At 32.9% G+C, this 13,995-nt stretch overlaps 1 protein-coding gene across 1 annotated transcript; it reads left to right on the top strand.

The window, feature by feature from the left end:
- Window positions 1–8,586: 8,586 nt before the first annotated feature.
- LOC107848184 (putative phospholipid:diacylglycerol acyltransferase 2) lies at window positions 8,587–13,025 on the top strand. Its single transcript, XM_016692888.2, has 6 exons — window positions 8,587–9,212; window positions 9,590–9,812; window positions 10,874–11,157; window positions 11,250–11,589; window positions 11,904–12,172; window positions 12,372–13,025. The coding sequence occupies exons 1-6, from the start codon at window positions 8,779–8,781 to the stop codon at window positions 12,853–12,855; spliced, it is 2,034 nt and encodes a 677-aa protein (XP_016548374.2). The 5' UTR covers window positions 8,587–8,778; the 3' UTR covers window positions 12,856–13,025.
- The last annotated feature ends 970 nt before the right edge of the window (window positions 13,026–13,995 follow it).

Here is a 13,995-nt window from a genome sequence, read left to right on the forward strand (position 1 = left end):
CATGTTTTACATAGAAATAATTTATTCACACACAGTAAAATCTTTCATGTATAAGAAAATTAAAGAAATAAATTAGCGGCACCCTAAAATTTAATAACAACTCATCATTTTCTATTTTTTAGGAACGGAAAATGAAGGAAATAAATTAAATAAATTCCTAAAAAAATAAATTTATTTGAAAGATAATATTTGTTACCTAAAAAACAGGAAGCAGCGATCTGTTAATATAACATCCATATTTAAAATTTTCAAATATGAGAAAACGACTATTAATGTAAATATTATATATGTCATAAATTAAAATTCATTAAATATGACCATGTATATGTAATTATTTTTATAATAGTGACTAATTGTGTTCTTTTTTCATTAGTAGGTAAATTTTAATTAGGTGATTTTGATAGTTTGTAAAAGTGAGGGCATAAAATCATATTTTAAAAAGTTTTTTCAAAAGTCAAAAAAAAAATTCAAAAATGACATGGCCAAACACAACTTCAACTCCAACTTCGAAAATTTTTAATTTTTATGGTCAAATGGCTACTTATTATATTCTCCCTTTTTATGGACAAACTATATTATTATTTTGTGTAAAAAATTATAAATTCATCGTCGCCTAAATTAAAATAATATTCTATAATATATTTTTGAGTTGTGGAGATGATTGGTAGGGTGGCGGAAGAAAGAACGATTGATGAAAGAGAAAGGAGGAACGATCGATAAAAAAACTGTCAAACGATTTATCAAATGTTATTCGTTTGATATGCTACATATAACTATAATATAAAAATATTTTATTAGGTGATAAAAGATTATAGGGACATAAATAGAAACTAGAACTTAATAAAAATTAGGCCAATTAGCAACCTACTTATTTATTGATTTAAACTTTTTATAAATATTAGTGGTGTTGAATAAATTAGGCGAATTAGCAACCAACTTATTTATTGATTTAACTTTTTATAAACATTAGATGTGTTGAATAAATTAGGCGAATTAGCAATCTACTTATTTATTGATTTAACTTTTTATAAACTCCTCATCAATTCAATCTGCTTATTTGAAAAAAAAAAAAAATCTTAAATTTAGAGGTCAATTTCAGAATTTTGGGTGTGAATTTTTGAAAACTCAATAATTTTTGAGTTGTCAATATTTATATTAAGAAATCTATTAAATATTCGTAAAATATCAGTTCAATAGTAGAAATGAAACACATTTAAGTTTTGTTGCCCTTCTTGATGATGGTTAGTTTTTTCTTAAAAATTGTAAACTTCAGATTCTGAATTTGCCCCTATCTAGACTTAGAAGTTAGGACTAGAGGTAATAAGATTAGTCAATGAAATCATAACCCGCTCAATTTATTTAAATTTGAGCTGATTACTGACATGTTCATTAGCTCGGTCCGTTTCAGCCCATCGAATTTGAGTTGATTTCTAGCCCAAATAATTCTTGTAAAATTTTGACTAAATATATTCAAAAATATGTTTTTTTAATCTGATAATGTTATGTATGGTCATAATAACGAAAAGTAACTTTATAAGGTATATGTTAAAAATTATAAAACAATAAACTTAGTAAGAGTTAGAAGGATCAGTTTATGACTTGCATTTTAACCTATTTCAATTCATTTCAATCCAAAGAACTTTTGAATCGATCAATAATTTAATTACTTACTTATTAACTCATCTTGACTCGTCCAAATTTAGTCGAACAAGTATATATTACCAGAATCGGTCAATAATCTACTCATTTACTTATAAACTCATTTTGACTCGTTTAAATTCAATCCAACCTGTATATATTTACCACTTATTCCTACACCATAATGAATGGAGGAGCAGAAATTTCTAGTTCCAACAAGTCCTTAAATTTTAGCACATGGTACTTTATTAATTTATACCAATTTTTCCATAGTCATATTAAAGTGAAATAAATTAATTCCGACCGTTAACTTCCAAAAATACTTTTGGTTGTCACAAAAAACACTGTTCATATACCTTATCTCAGTGAGGCAGGCACCATTAGGTGCCTCTGATAAAATCATAAAAAATAATGTCTGCAATTTTGTTTGCAAAGAGAACAAAACTATGAATTGTCATCATACTATCTTCATCATCTTCTTAAACCTTGTGCCTCCCTTCTTCTCCACTAGGTGGACTATGGGGGAGAGAGTATGGAATAACACTGTGCAACAAGAACAATAACAATAATAATGGTGAATGTTGGAGTAATTAGTAAAGTCGTTGTCGAGTGATTACAAGGTCATGGATTAAACAGTCAGAAAGTTATTGTTATGTGATCAGAAGGTCATGGGTTTAAGTTGTGAAAACAGCTAGAAAGTTGTTGTCGTGTGAACAGAAGATCATGGGTTTAAGTCGTGGAAATAACGAGAAAGTTATTGTCATGTGACCAGAAGGTCATGGGTTAAAGTCGTGGAAACAACCAGAAAGTTATTTTCATGTGATCAGAAGGTCATGGGTTTAACTAGTGGAAACAACCTCTGGTAGAAAGTGTATGGTAAGACTGCATGATAGACCCTTGTGGTCCAATCCTTCCTTGGACTCGTGCGTAATGAAAATTTTAGTGTATCGGACTGTCCTTTTACAACAATAATAATAATAATGAAGGAGAATGTTGGAGTAACTGGTAAAGCTGTTGCGATCGATAAAGTTGTTGTCCTGTGACCAGAAGGTCATGGGTTTAAGTCGTAGAAACAGTCTCTGACAGAAAGTGTAAGGTAAGACTGTGTACGCTAGATCATTGTGGTCCGATCCTTCCTCGAACTTGTGCATAATGAAAACTTTAGCGTAACGAACTGTCCTTTTACAACTATAATAATGGAGGGAAACCTAAGAGTAACTGTTAAAGTTGTTTCAATCAGTAAAGTTGTTGTCATGTGATCAGAAGGTTACGAGTTTAAGTCGTGGAAACAACCCATAACAAAAAATATAAGGTAAGATTACGTACGATAGATCATTATGGTTCGACACTTCCTCAGACTCGCACATAATGAAAACTTTAGTGTATCAAACTATCCTTTTATGATAATAAAAATAATAATATCATATTCAGTGTAAATCTGTAAGTGAAATTTAGAAAAGATAATTTATATAGTCTTATCCTTCAAACAAATCATATGAAAATCAAATATAAAAAGAATACAGTCAAGGAAGTCATGCTAGAAACAAGTGAGAAGATAACAATAGAAATGATAAATAATAAATAATACGGTAATTGGAGAAAATAAAATAAAATAATAATAAAATCGAAGAATAAGATAGTAAGAGAATAATAGGGACAATACTAATAAGGGAAATTACTCAACAAACGCTTGAACGTCTACTGATCTTCTGCTCCAATTTTCGATGTCCATATCCTCCTAAGTCCTATCTAGTGTCATGATCCTCTCAAATTACTAACAACCACTATAACCAATCTCTCACAACTTCAATCCTCATCGAGCAGTTATAACCAATTAATATGAGATGGAGAGAGTAATAATTAAGCAAACAATATAAATCTCGACAGTTTAGAGTTGATTACAAAAAATTCTGACATTTTGCATTAATCATAATTACTAAAAATTTTAATTTTGATTCTGTTGAGATATATAATTAGCTCCTGATACATTCAACGAAGATGCATTTTTTTTTCCTTTGTAAAGAAATATAATTAGCTTTCGATGCATTTTTTTCGATTTTGAATCTGCTGAAATATATAATACATCCAATGAAGATACACTTTTTTTCGTAAAGATACATAATTAGCTTTCAATAATTTTTTTTAAATTTAAATCTATCGAGATACATAATTAGCTCTAGATATAAGGAAGATACATAATTAGTTGAGATTTTTATAATTACTTTCTACAAATAAAAATTTATATAAATGTAATAAATTAAAGTATATATTTATGTTATTTTTCCTTAAAAAAATACTAATGGAGGAAGTATACAAAATAGGTAGTCTCTTTAGGAAGTATACAATTATTATAAGCATATGAAATTCCCAATTGGCAAACAAGTCCGGTGGCCATAGAATGGATTTGGGTATATGTGTTTTTTGTAATGTGTGCTAAATATCTCTCTCTATATATTTTTTGGGTAAATATCTATATTTTCTTTCCCATGATTGAGGCTGTGATATTGGATTCTCTTCATTTTATTTTATCTACCTAATTTTCTTGGTTTATTCCTATGTGTATATTCCTTTTTCTTTGTGTGCATTATTAAAAAGTAAAGTTCATTCCACTAAAGTTTCTGTTATACGTAGGGTGAATATGGTGTGGTATATATCGAATTATCATATCGAATCAAAATTTTTGATATCATAATTTTTAGTATTATGGTATTTGGACCGAAATACCGAATATCACACCGAAATATATATGTTACATAAGTAACTTTTATATATATATATATATATATATATATATATATATATATATATATACAAAAAAAATACTTAGTATTAATATAAAAATATTTAGACTTTGAAACTTTCGCTACTCTATCTTGATTGAAATGTCTTTTTGATATAACTGACTAATAAAAAGAATTTTTTGTACTTCTTTTTCAATATTTCTACATGTGTAATGCATTTTTATGATACAATTAAGATACGCTTTTGAAAAATTCAAGTAATAATACTCTAGTATACGAGTATATATTGTCAAAGTTAAACAAACTATGGTTACCGATTACCATACTGCAAAATACCGAAATCAAACATCAAAATACCGAACCACACCGAATTAGTCTGGTGTATACACCGAGTGCGGATAAATTTTTACTCGGATTCAAGTCGCGAAAACAACTTCTGATAGAAATACAAGGTATATAATACCGCATACAATAGACTCTTGTAAACATGATCTTTTTCGGAACCCCATGTATAATGAAAGTTTTAGTACATCAAGTTGTCATTTAATTTCGTAATAGTCAGAAGCGGAGTCAGAATTTCTGCTGAGAAGATTCAAAATCTGAAGAAAAACTTACCGAAAGAGGTTCAACATCTACAACATATATATAAATTATTTTAATCATATATTAATAATATAATTTTTTATCGAAGAATAATCCTCTTATTACTAGGCTGGCTCCGCGGTTGATAATAATATGTGTATACAGTGTCAGTCTATTTCAGTGCCATACCTTAGGACTTACCTTTTTCAGAAAGATGGGAAAAAGAAAAAACCCATAAAGTATATCTCAATTTTTAAGCCCACTTTTGGTCCTCTAGATATTGCCATAGTGGCAAACTTGTGAGATATCCACGTGATGAGAGGCAATAAAATGGCAAACTTGTCTAATTAATAAGTGCATAGAGGTGGACCTAAGCATTCGGACGTAACGAGTTCATCTCAATTAAATGATCTCGTAATAAATGATTAAAATTATATATGTATTAGTTATATGTCTATCAATTACAAATATTAGGTATGTAAATAATAGTTAGCCAAACACACATATGGCCTCTTAAAATTCTCTATATTTAAGTAGAGGTAGATGTATGTAAGCATTAGGGCGTAACGAATTCATCTGAATCGTTAATATTATACATGTATTAGTTATGTAGCTATCTATTAATATGGATATTAGTTACATCAGTTGTAGTTGGTCAAACACATATACAACCTCTTAAAAGTCCCGAAAAATTTCATTTATGTAGAGATAGACGTAAACATTGGAGTGTAACGAGTTCAGCAGAATTAAGTGATTTTGTAGTAGATGGTTAGAATTATGCATGTATTAATTATGTGGCTATCAATTATACAGATATTAGTTATGTGAGATAGTAGTTGGCCAAATATATACACGATATTTTGAAATTCTCAAAAAAATTTCATTTACGTAGAAGTAGAGGAAGCATTGGGGTGTAACGAGTTCATCTGAATTAAGTGGTTTTGTAGTAACTGATTAGAATTAGGAAAAATAACATAAATATATAACTTAATTTATCATATTTATATAAATTTTTGCTCTTATAAAGTAATTATAAAAGTCTCAAATAATTATGTATCTTCATTTAATATATTGGGGAGCTAATTATGTATCTCGGCAGATTTAAAATTTTAAAAATATATCGAGAGCTAATTAGGTATCTTTAATTATAAGAAAAAAATGTATCTTCGTTGAATGTATTATATATCTCGACAGACCCAAAATCAAAAAAATGTATCGGGAGCTAATTATGAATCTTGACAGACTCAAAATTGAGATTTCCAGTAATTATGTAAAATATCAAAATTTTCTGTAATTAAGCTCCAAATTGTCAAAATTTATGTTATTTACCCGTAGAATTATGCATGTATTAATTATGTGGCTATCAATTATACGAATATTAGTTATGTGAATAATAATTGGTCAAATACATATATGGCCTCTGAAAATTCTTCGAAAATTTTATTTACGTAGAAGTAGACGTAAGCATTGGGGCATTGAGTTGATCTGAATTAAGTAGTATTTTAGTAGATGGTTAGAATTATATACCTATATTAATTATGCGGGCATTAATTATAAGAATATTAGTTATGTGAATAGTAGTTGGCCAAATACATACACGACCTTTTAAATTTATCTAAAATATTTATTTAGACGCTTAAACTTAGATTTATTGCAATTGAACACAATATTATATACATAACTTTGTTCCTATTAGACGCAATAAATTAAAAATTCATTCCATAAATAAAATATGTATAATTAATTATCTGACGTAGAAAAGAACATACCACATAGTAAAAATAATGTCACGTATATACTATCAAATCATTATTTCAATGGCATATTATTTTTAATATGTTTGTATATTCTTTTCATGTTGACATGTGCATGAGCTTCTTTTCACCTTCTGTCACTTAAAAGACAAGAGTATAATTAAAACATGGAATATAATTTAAATATAATTATTTATATAAAAATAAAAAAATTATGGTAAAATTTGAAAAAAAAAGAAGTATATATGGTGAATGTAAAAAGGTGAAATCATGACTTTGAGTTTTTTTTTTCCCCTAAAACTTCAATTATAACTTTATTATATTTTTAAATTTTGATGATTACACTCTGATTTTTAATAATACTAGTTTAACCGCACGTGCCTCGCACGTGTAACTTTTGATTATTAATTTTGATGACATCTAATAAGGAAAAGTTTTACCATAATATGTTTAATTAATTTTTAACTCTTAAATATTAGGAAAATATAGTGAAAAGATGATTTTGTCTAAAGCAAAGACTTTTAATGAAGGGCAAAAAATTCAAACGATATTTCTAAGGTCCTTCACATTTTTAATATATTATAATATATAATATAATATATATAGTGTAATTTAATAAAGTAGAATCGTGATTATTTTCGCTAGACTTTGACTTCAAAATAAAAATACTCTATACAAATAAACTTTAAAATCCAAATAATGTAAAAAAAGAAAGAAGATATTCATAACCAAACAGGTCCTTAAGTTTTCCAACCAAGCAACCTCTCTGAGTGTATATAGTATTGACAGCTTAGCAAGAATAGGCAACATTTTGCATGCAATGAGTTGAAAAGCAAAAAGAAAACAAGACAAGTGTATAAGGGCTAAACCTTATACGCACTCGGTGTATACATCAAGTCAATAAATACATGATATATATTTAAATTTAAAATTTATATTACTTAATCATGATTAATTAATATATATTTTTCTTAATTTAATTACTTAATCATAATAAAGGATATTAATTTGATATATACATCGGATGCGTGTAAATTTTTATCAGTGTATAAGCCCCTTGGTTTCATCAACAACACAAAACTACTCCATTCTTTTTGTGAAAGTGAAAACTAATTAAAGTTTCTTTTCACCACCTTTGTTATTTCTATGAATTTGTTAGCTTCTCTGTGTTAACTTGTTCACTGTATAATAGTTTGCAAATCATGGAGAAAATGTACATCGTACTAGGTAAGTCATTTTCTTTTGACCCTCTTTGTTGCTTTTCTATGTTAACTTGTAATAGTTTGTAAACCATGCAGAAGATGTACATCATACTAGGCAAGTCCCATGCGATAAGCTGATAGACCAAATTTTCTTTTCCTCTGTGTTAATTTATATAGGCAAACCTCGTGCGGCTAGCTTGTTACCAAATTTTCTTTTTACCCTTTTGTTATTTCTATGAATTTGTTGTATGCTTTACTGTGTACCCACAGATCACCAACTTCTTCTACACCACGTGTTATATGTAAAACCTTTTGTAACGCCTATTTTGTGGAAAAAAACAAGCCATGATCATCACTCTATTGGACTCTTCTTTGCTATATCTTTTTCTTTTCTTTAACTTGTTTTTCCTAGAGTTTAAGTTCATTTCTAAGTTTTCCTTTGATGAGTTGTTCCCATTTCTTGAAAAAATGTGTCAATCTTTTGTTTATTTGAGTTGTCATTTGTTGTTTTGGTGACATCACATATCAAAATCTTGAGTTTTCCTATAAGGGGTTGTTCTCATTTTCTTGAAAAAACATCATCTTTAGCATGTTGAATTGAGTTGATTTTGAGACAACAACATCAAAGTCTTTTGAGTTTTCCTTTTAATGAGTTGTCCCCATTTATTGGAAAAAAAAAAAACTCTGATTTTGTTGTTTTTGAGACAACAACATCAATGTCTTGAATTAACTACCATTTTCTTGAGTTTTCCTTGAATGGGTTGTTGCCATTTCTTGGAAAGTGTAGTCTTGGCATGTTGATTTGAGCTACTTTTGTTGTTTTTGAGACATAAAACTTATCAAAATCTTGAATTTTTTCCAATGGCTGCAATTCTCAGGTTTAGGAAGTTGTGTTTTCTTGAACCAGTGAAATCATTTGAGAAACCAAAAAATGATGAAAAACAATCTTTTGAACAACACCCAGAAATTGAAAGAGTTTTAGAGAAACCAAAGTCCAAGAAGACCAAAAAACAGCCTAAAGAATGGAGGTGTTTAGATAGTTGTTGTTGGTTAATTGGCTACTTGTGTACAAGTTGGTGGCTGCTTCTGTTTTTGTGCAATTTTTTGCCTGGACTTAGAGTCCCTGAAGCTCCTGGTGTTCGACTTAAACGCGATGGATTAACCGCTCTACATCCTGTTGTTTTGGTACCTGGCATTGTCACTGGTGGCCTTGAGCTTTGGGAAGGAAGGCCTTGTTCTGAAGGATTGTTTCGAAAAAGGCTATGGGGTGGTAGTTTTACTGAAATATTCAAAAGGTACTGCGCGTTAGACGAAGGGTAGCCTTAGCGTAATTGGTAAAGTTGTTGTCATGTGATCGGACGAGTTCAAGCCATGGAAACAGTCTCTTGCAGAAATGTAAGGTAAGGCTGCGTACAATAGACTCGTCTGGTCCGGCCCTCTCCGGAGCTTTGTGCTCCGGGCTGCCCTTATACTGTGCTTTAGACCTATGTTGCTCGGATTCCTAAAAAATGTCAATGTGGTGCATGTTGGATCCCCTCCAAATTAGTGCATATTTGGATAATCCGGCGCAGGTGTATCAACATTTTTGGAGAGTCCAAACAACATAGATTCGATAGACTAGATTTTGTTGATGCATTTTGACATGAAATTGAAAATTGTCCTGCATTTTTAGGCCTTTATGTTGGTTGGAGCACTTATCATTGGATAACGAAACGGGGCTTGATCCACCGGGGATTCGAGTCCGAGCAGTTCCAGGACTTGTAGCAGCTGATTATTTTGCACCAGGTTACTTTGTTTGGGCTGTTCTTATTGAGAATTTGGCAAAAATTGGGTATGAACAGAAGAATATGTACATGGCTGCTTATGACTGGAGACTTTCCTTCCAAAATACCGAGGTACATTGTACCGACTTATTAAAATTTTCGTCACGTAAGATAGAATTAATTCCTTGCATTAATGTCAGTCTTATCATCATTAACTACGTTCATTTTTGTCCTTTTGCGGTTGAGCTATGTAATGAACTTGGATGATAAGACTCGCAACTGTAACGTTGTCTCCCTTAGGCCAAGCCAACCGTTACTGATGCTTGCGTCAGGATAGTTTACCTACATTACACGTGTGAATACGGGGTTGCTTTGCGCACCCGGCTGATCGAGGTGACATAAATAATGTCATTTCGTCAGTGATACACGGGAAAGTATGCTCCTTTCATCAGCATTGTCGTATCAGATTGGCCAATCCAACCACTGATGCTTGCGTATAGTTTACCTATATTACACGTGTGAATACGGGGTTGCTTCGTGCACCCGGCTGATCGAGGTGACATAAGTAATGTTATTTCGTCAGTGATATACGTGAAAGTATGCTCCTTTCATCAGCATTGTCGTATCAGATTGGCCAATCCAACCACTGATGCTTGCGTCTGGATAGTTTACCTACATTACACGTGGGAATACAGGGTTGCTTCGTTCACCGAGCTGATCGAGGTGACATAAGTAATGTCATTTCATCAGTGATATACGTGAAAGTATGCTCCTTTCATCAGCATTGTCGTATCAGATTGGTCAATCCAACCACTGATGCTTGCGTATAGTTTACCTACATTACACGTGTGAATACGGGGATGCTTTGAGCACCGGGCTGATTGAGGTGACGTAAGTAATGTCATTTCGTCAGCGATAAACGTGAAAACATGCTCCTTTCATCAGCATTGTCGTATCCGGTTGACTTATGCTATCATCTCATTCTTGATTGCCGAGTGCGTTGAATATTCTCAAGAATTTCACACAAGTGTGGGATCACTAAATAATTCCCCCCCTGCATTAGACCGCGTTAATGTATCAGCAATGCGTCTGTATTACTCGGAAGTTAAATGAACTCCTTCCTTTTAGTTGGTAGAAAAACTTTAGTTTCACTGGCAATTCATTCTAATTGAATTTATAATTTGAATAAGCAGATCAGGGACCAAGCGCTGAGTAGGCTGAAGAGCAAAATCGAGCTTATGTACGTAACAAATGGTTACAAGAAAGTGGTAGTAGTGCCTCATTCAATGGGAGTTATCTATTTCCTTCACTTCCTTAAATGGGTTGAAGCGCCTCCTCCGGTTGGAGGTGGCGGCGGTCCGGATTGGTGTGCCAAACACATTAAAGCTATCATGAATATCGGCCCGGCATTTCTGGGCGTTCCGAAGACTGTTGCCAATATATTGTCTGCTGAAGGAAGAGATGTTGCCTTTGTCAGGTCGGCGTTTTAATTCGTTCATCGGTATACTTTCTTATGCACTTTATTTGAAATCCACCCCGGTAGTAAAGTTTTCTTTTTAATGTTTCTAGAGCGATGGCTCCTGGTTTGCTGGACTCTGAGACCTTTGGTTTTCAAACACTTCAACACATTATGCGAGTTTGTCGAACATGGGACTCCGTCGTTTCCTTGCTACCGAGAGGAGGAGAGACTATATGGGGTGACTTGAATCGGTCTCCAGAAGTAGAAAACATATGCTATACATCGAAGGCACGATACTTACAATCTTCTTCAAAAGAAAGCAATGGCAATGACACCGATGCTAGGAGGAGTTTCCACGTGAAGGAGCTGCCGAGATATGGTAGAATAGTTTCATTTGGCAAGGAAAAATCAGAATTACCTTCTTCACAGCTCTCGATTATCGATTCAAAGGTAAATACCGCTTTCTATTCCACCTCTCTTTTCACACATTTGCATTACGACAATTGATGTGTCGTTTTCTACGCTCGGACAAATTATTGGAACTTACTAGAACGGTCGATTGGAAAGTATATACTCTTTACGGAATTTACATCCATTCCTGTTAAATGCAGCTCGGTGCACTAAGCTTCTTCTATGATGTGGTTCGAGAGTTCGGCCCCGACGACATTGAGTCTTCACGCTTTATTGCTAACTGTATTGATCTTAATGCATAGAAGTGATGTATTTCTTTTGATGGGCTATCCACATTTGTTTCAAATCGACAGGAATTCGTGCGTGAGGGGGGCGCATCCAGAAATTCCAACACGTCATGTGGAGAAATATTGTCGGAGTATGACGAGATGAGTCGCAAAAGCATCAAGAAAGTTGCTGAAAATGATGCATACACAGCAAGAACCGCATTAGATCTTCTTCGGTTTGTGGCACCGAAAATGATGAAACGTGCTGAGGCACACTTCTCTCACGGAATAGCAGATGACCTTGATGATCCAAAGTACGCCCATTACAAGTATTGGTCAAATCCACTTGAAACCAAGTAAGAATAAGCTATAACTCTCTCAAGTTAAAACCGAACTTCATTCCCCGTTCTTTCTTTATTTGAATATCAATTGCCAGACGATCAACTCACGTCATTGTCTGTGAAGATGATTTTACAAAATTACGCTTGCAAAATGAGGTTGGCCATAGTTAACTACTCTATTCGTTCGTTAGTTAAGAATTGTATAACTTTTCAGGTTGCCGGATGCTCCGGATATGGAGATATACTGTTCATATGGAGTGGGAATTCCGACAGAGAGATCATACGTCTACAAGCTGTCATCTTCGGATAAATGCAAGAGCATTCCTCTTCAAATCGATAGCTCAGCATACGGAAGTGACAACGGGTGCTTGAAGGGTGGAGTACACTTTGTAGATGGCGACGAGAGTGTACCTGTCGTGAGCGCTGGCTTCATGTGCGCGAAAGGATGGCGAGGCAAGACACGTTTCAACCCCTCAGGCATCTCAACGTACGTAAGAGAATACCAACACAAGGCACCGGCGAGTATACTAGAAGGCAGAGGCATGGAGAGTGGCGCCCACGTTGACATCATGGGAAACGTCGCCTTGATTGAGGATGTCCTACGAGTCGCTGCTGGTGCCACCGGTGCTGAGTTGGGTGGCGATAGGATCTACTCGGATATCATGAAAATGTCCGAGAGGATAAATATTCGGCTTTAACCGCCACAATGCGATTTTGATAAGAGATATGAGAGTAGAACAGCAAAAACTATATTGAGGTATACTGATTCAGACAATCAAAGCATGGGATGAGCAAAGTGGGGAACTTTTTTGCATTGATTGTTAGTTTCTAACTATGATGTTGGGCGGTGGGGTGGGGGGCATTGGGGGTGGGGTGGGGGGCATTGATGGGGTGGGTGGTAACTGCAGCATTTTGTCACTTTTGTAATCTACTGAATAAAAATGATCACCTTATGTAATCAAGTTCAATAAGATTCTGGCTGTTTTGCTAGAGAAATTCTTTGGCGGAGTTAGAATTTTTCATTTATTTTACAGAAGTACAGCCTTTTTTTTCAAGGGGAGCCTTGGAATAATTGATAAAGCTGATTAAGTCGTGGAACAGGGGTGGAGCCACCTTTAGATGAACCCTCTTTGACGGAAAATTATACTACTATTTATACATGGCTAAAATTATCTTTTATGTATATATAGTTGCCGTTGAGCCCCTTCGACTAGTTCGTATGTTTACTTCTGAACCCCTTAGTAAACATTCTGGTCCCGTCACTGCCGTGGAAAAGTTGTGACCTCCGGAGATTGGTTTTTGGCAGTCGATTTTGGACCTTTTTTAAGTAGTGATCTCCAAATTCACACGAAAAATTAGTTACTGTGAATCTCATAGCTCGAAGCAGGACACATACCAATCTTTTTTAAGTACTAACTTCCAATTTTACATAAAAATTAGTTAGTTTGAATCTCGTATTTCAAAGCAGGACACATAAATTAAAACTAATTACTCATTTTAGTACTAAAACTTATGTAAATAGTCGATACTGAGGGAGTAATCACTTACTCATTTTAGCACTAAAACTTATGTAAATAGTCGATCAAATTTATCGTATATTTTTTCTACCTAGTATATATAGTTTGTCTATTAATTATATAAAGTTGCATATATTTATACATGAATTATACATATATTATATATCTGTCGATTATTCTTAGTTTAAACGGTTCGGTAGACTACTATTTAGGTCAATTCTCTTTTCTTTTCTTTCTTTTTTTTTTTTAAATAAAAATCAGAAATGTGTCAAACAAGCTCTCTAAGACAGCTAAAATTTTACATGAGCAAGTTATGCCAGT

This window comes from Capsicum annuum, chromosome 11 (genome assembly GCF_002878395.1).
Source record: "Capsicum annuum cultivar UCD-10X-F1 chromosome 11, UCD10Xv1.1, whole genome shotgun sequence".
NCBI lineage: Eukaryota > Viridiplantae > Streptophyta > Magnoliopsida > Solanales > Solanaceae > Capsicum > Capsicum annuum.

What these genes read in the sequence shown, in the direction of transcription:
- LOC107848184 (XM_016692888.2), top strand. Translation starts at nt 8,779, where the DNA reads ATGGCTGCAATTCTCAGGTTTAGGAAGTTGTGTTTTCTTGAACCAGTG. An exon ending in TTTCCTTCCAAAATACCGAG is followed by an intron (nt 9,813 to 10,873) that starts GTACATTGTACC and finishes TTGAATAAGCAG; the next exon opens with ATCAGGGACCAAGCGCTGAG. An exon ending in TCAAATCCACTTGAAACCAA is followed by an intron (nt 12,173 to 12,371) that starts GTAAGAATAAGC and finishes ATAACTTTTCAG; the next exon opens with GTTGCCGGATGCTCCGGATA.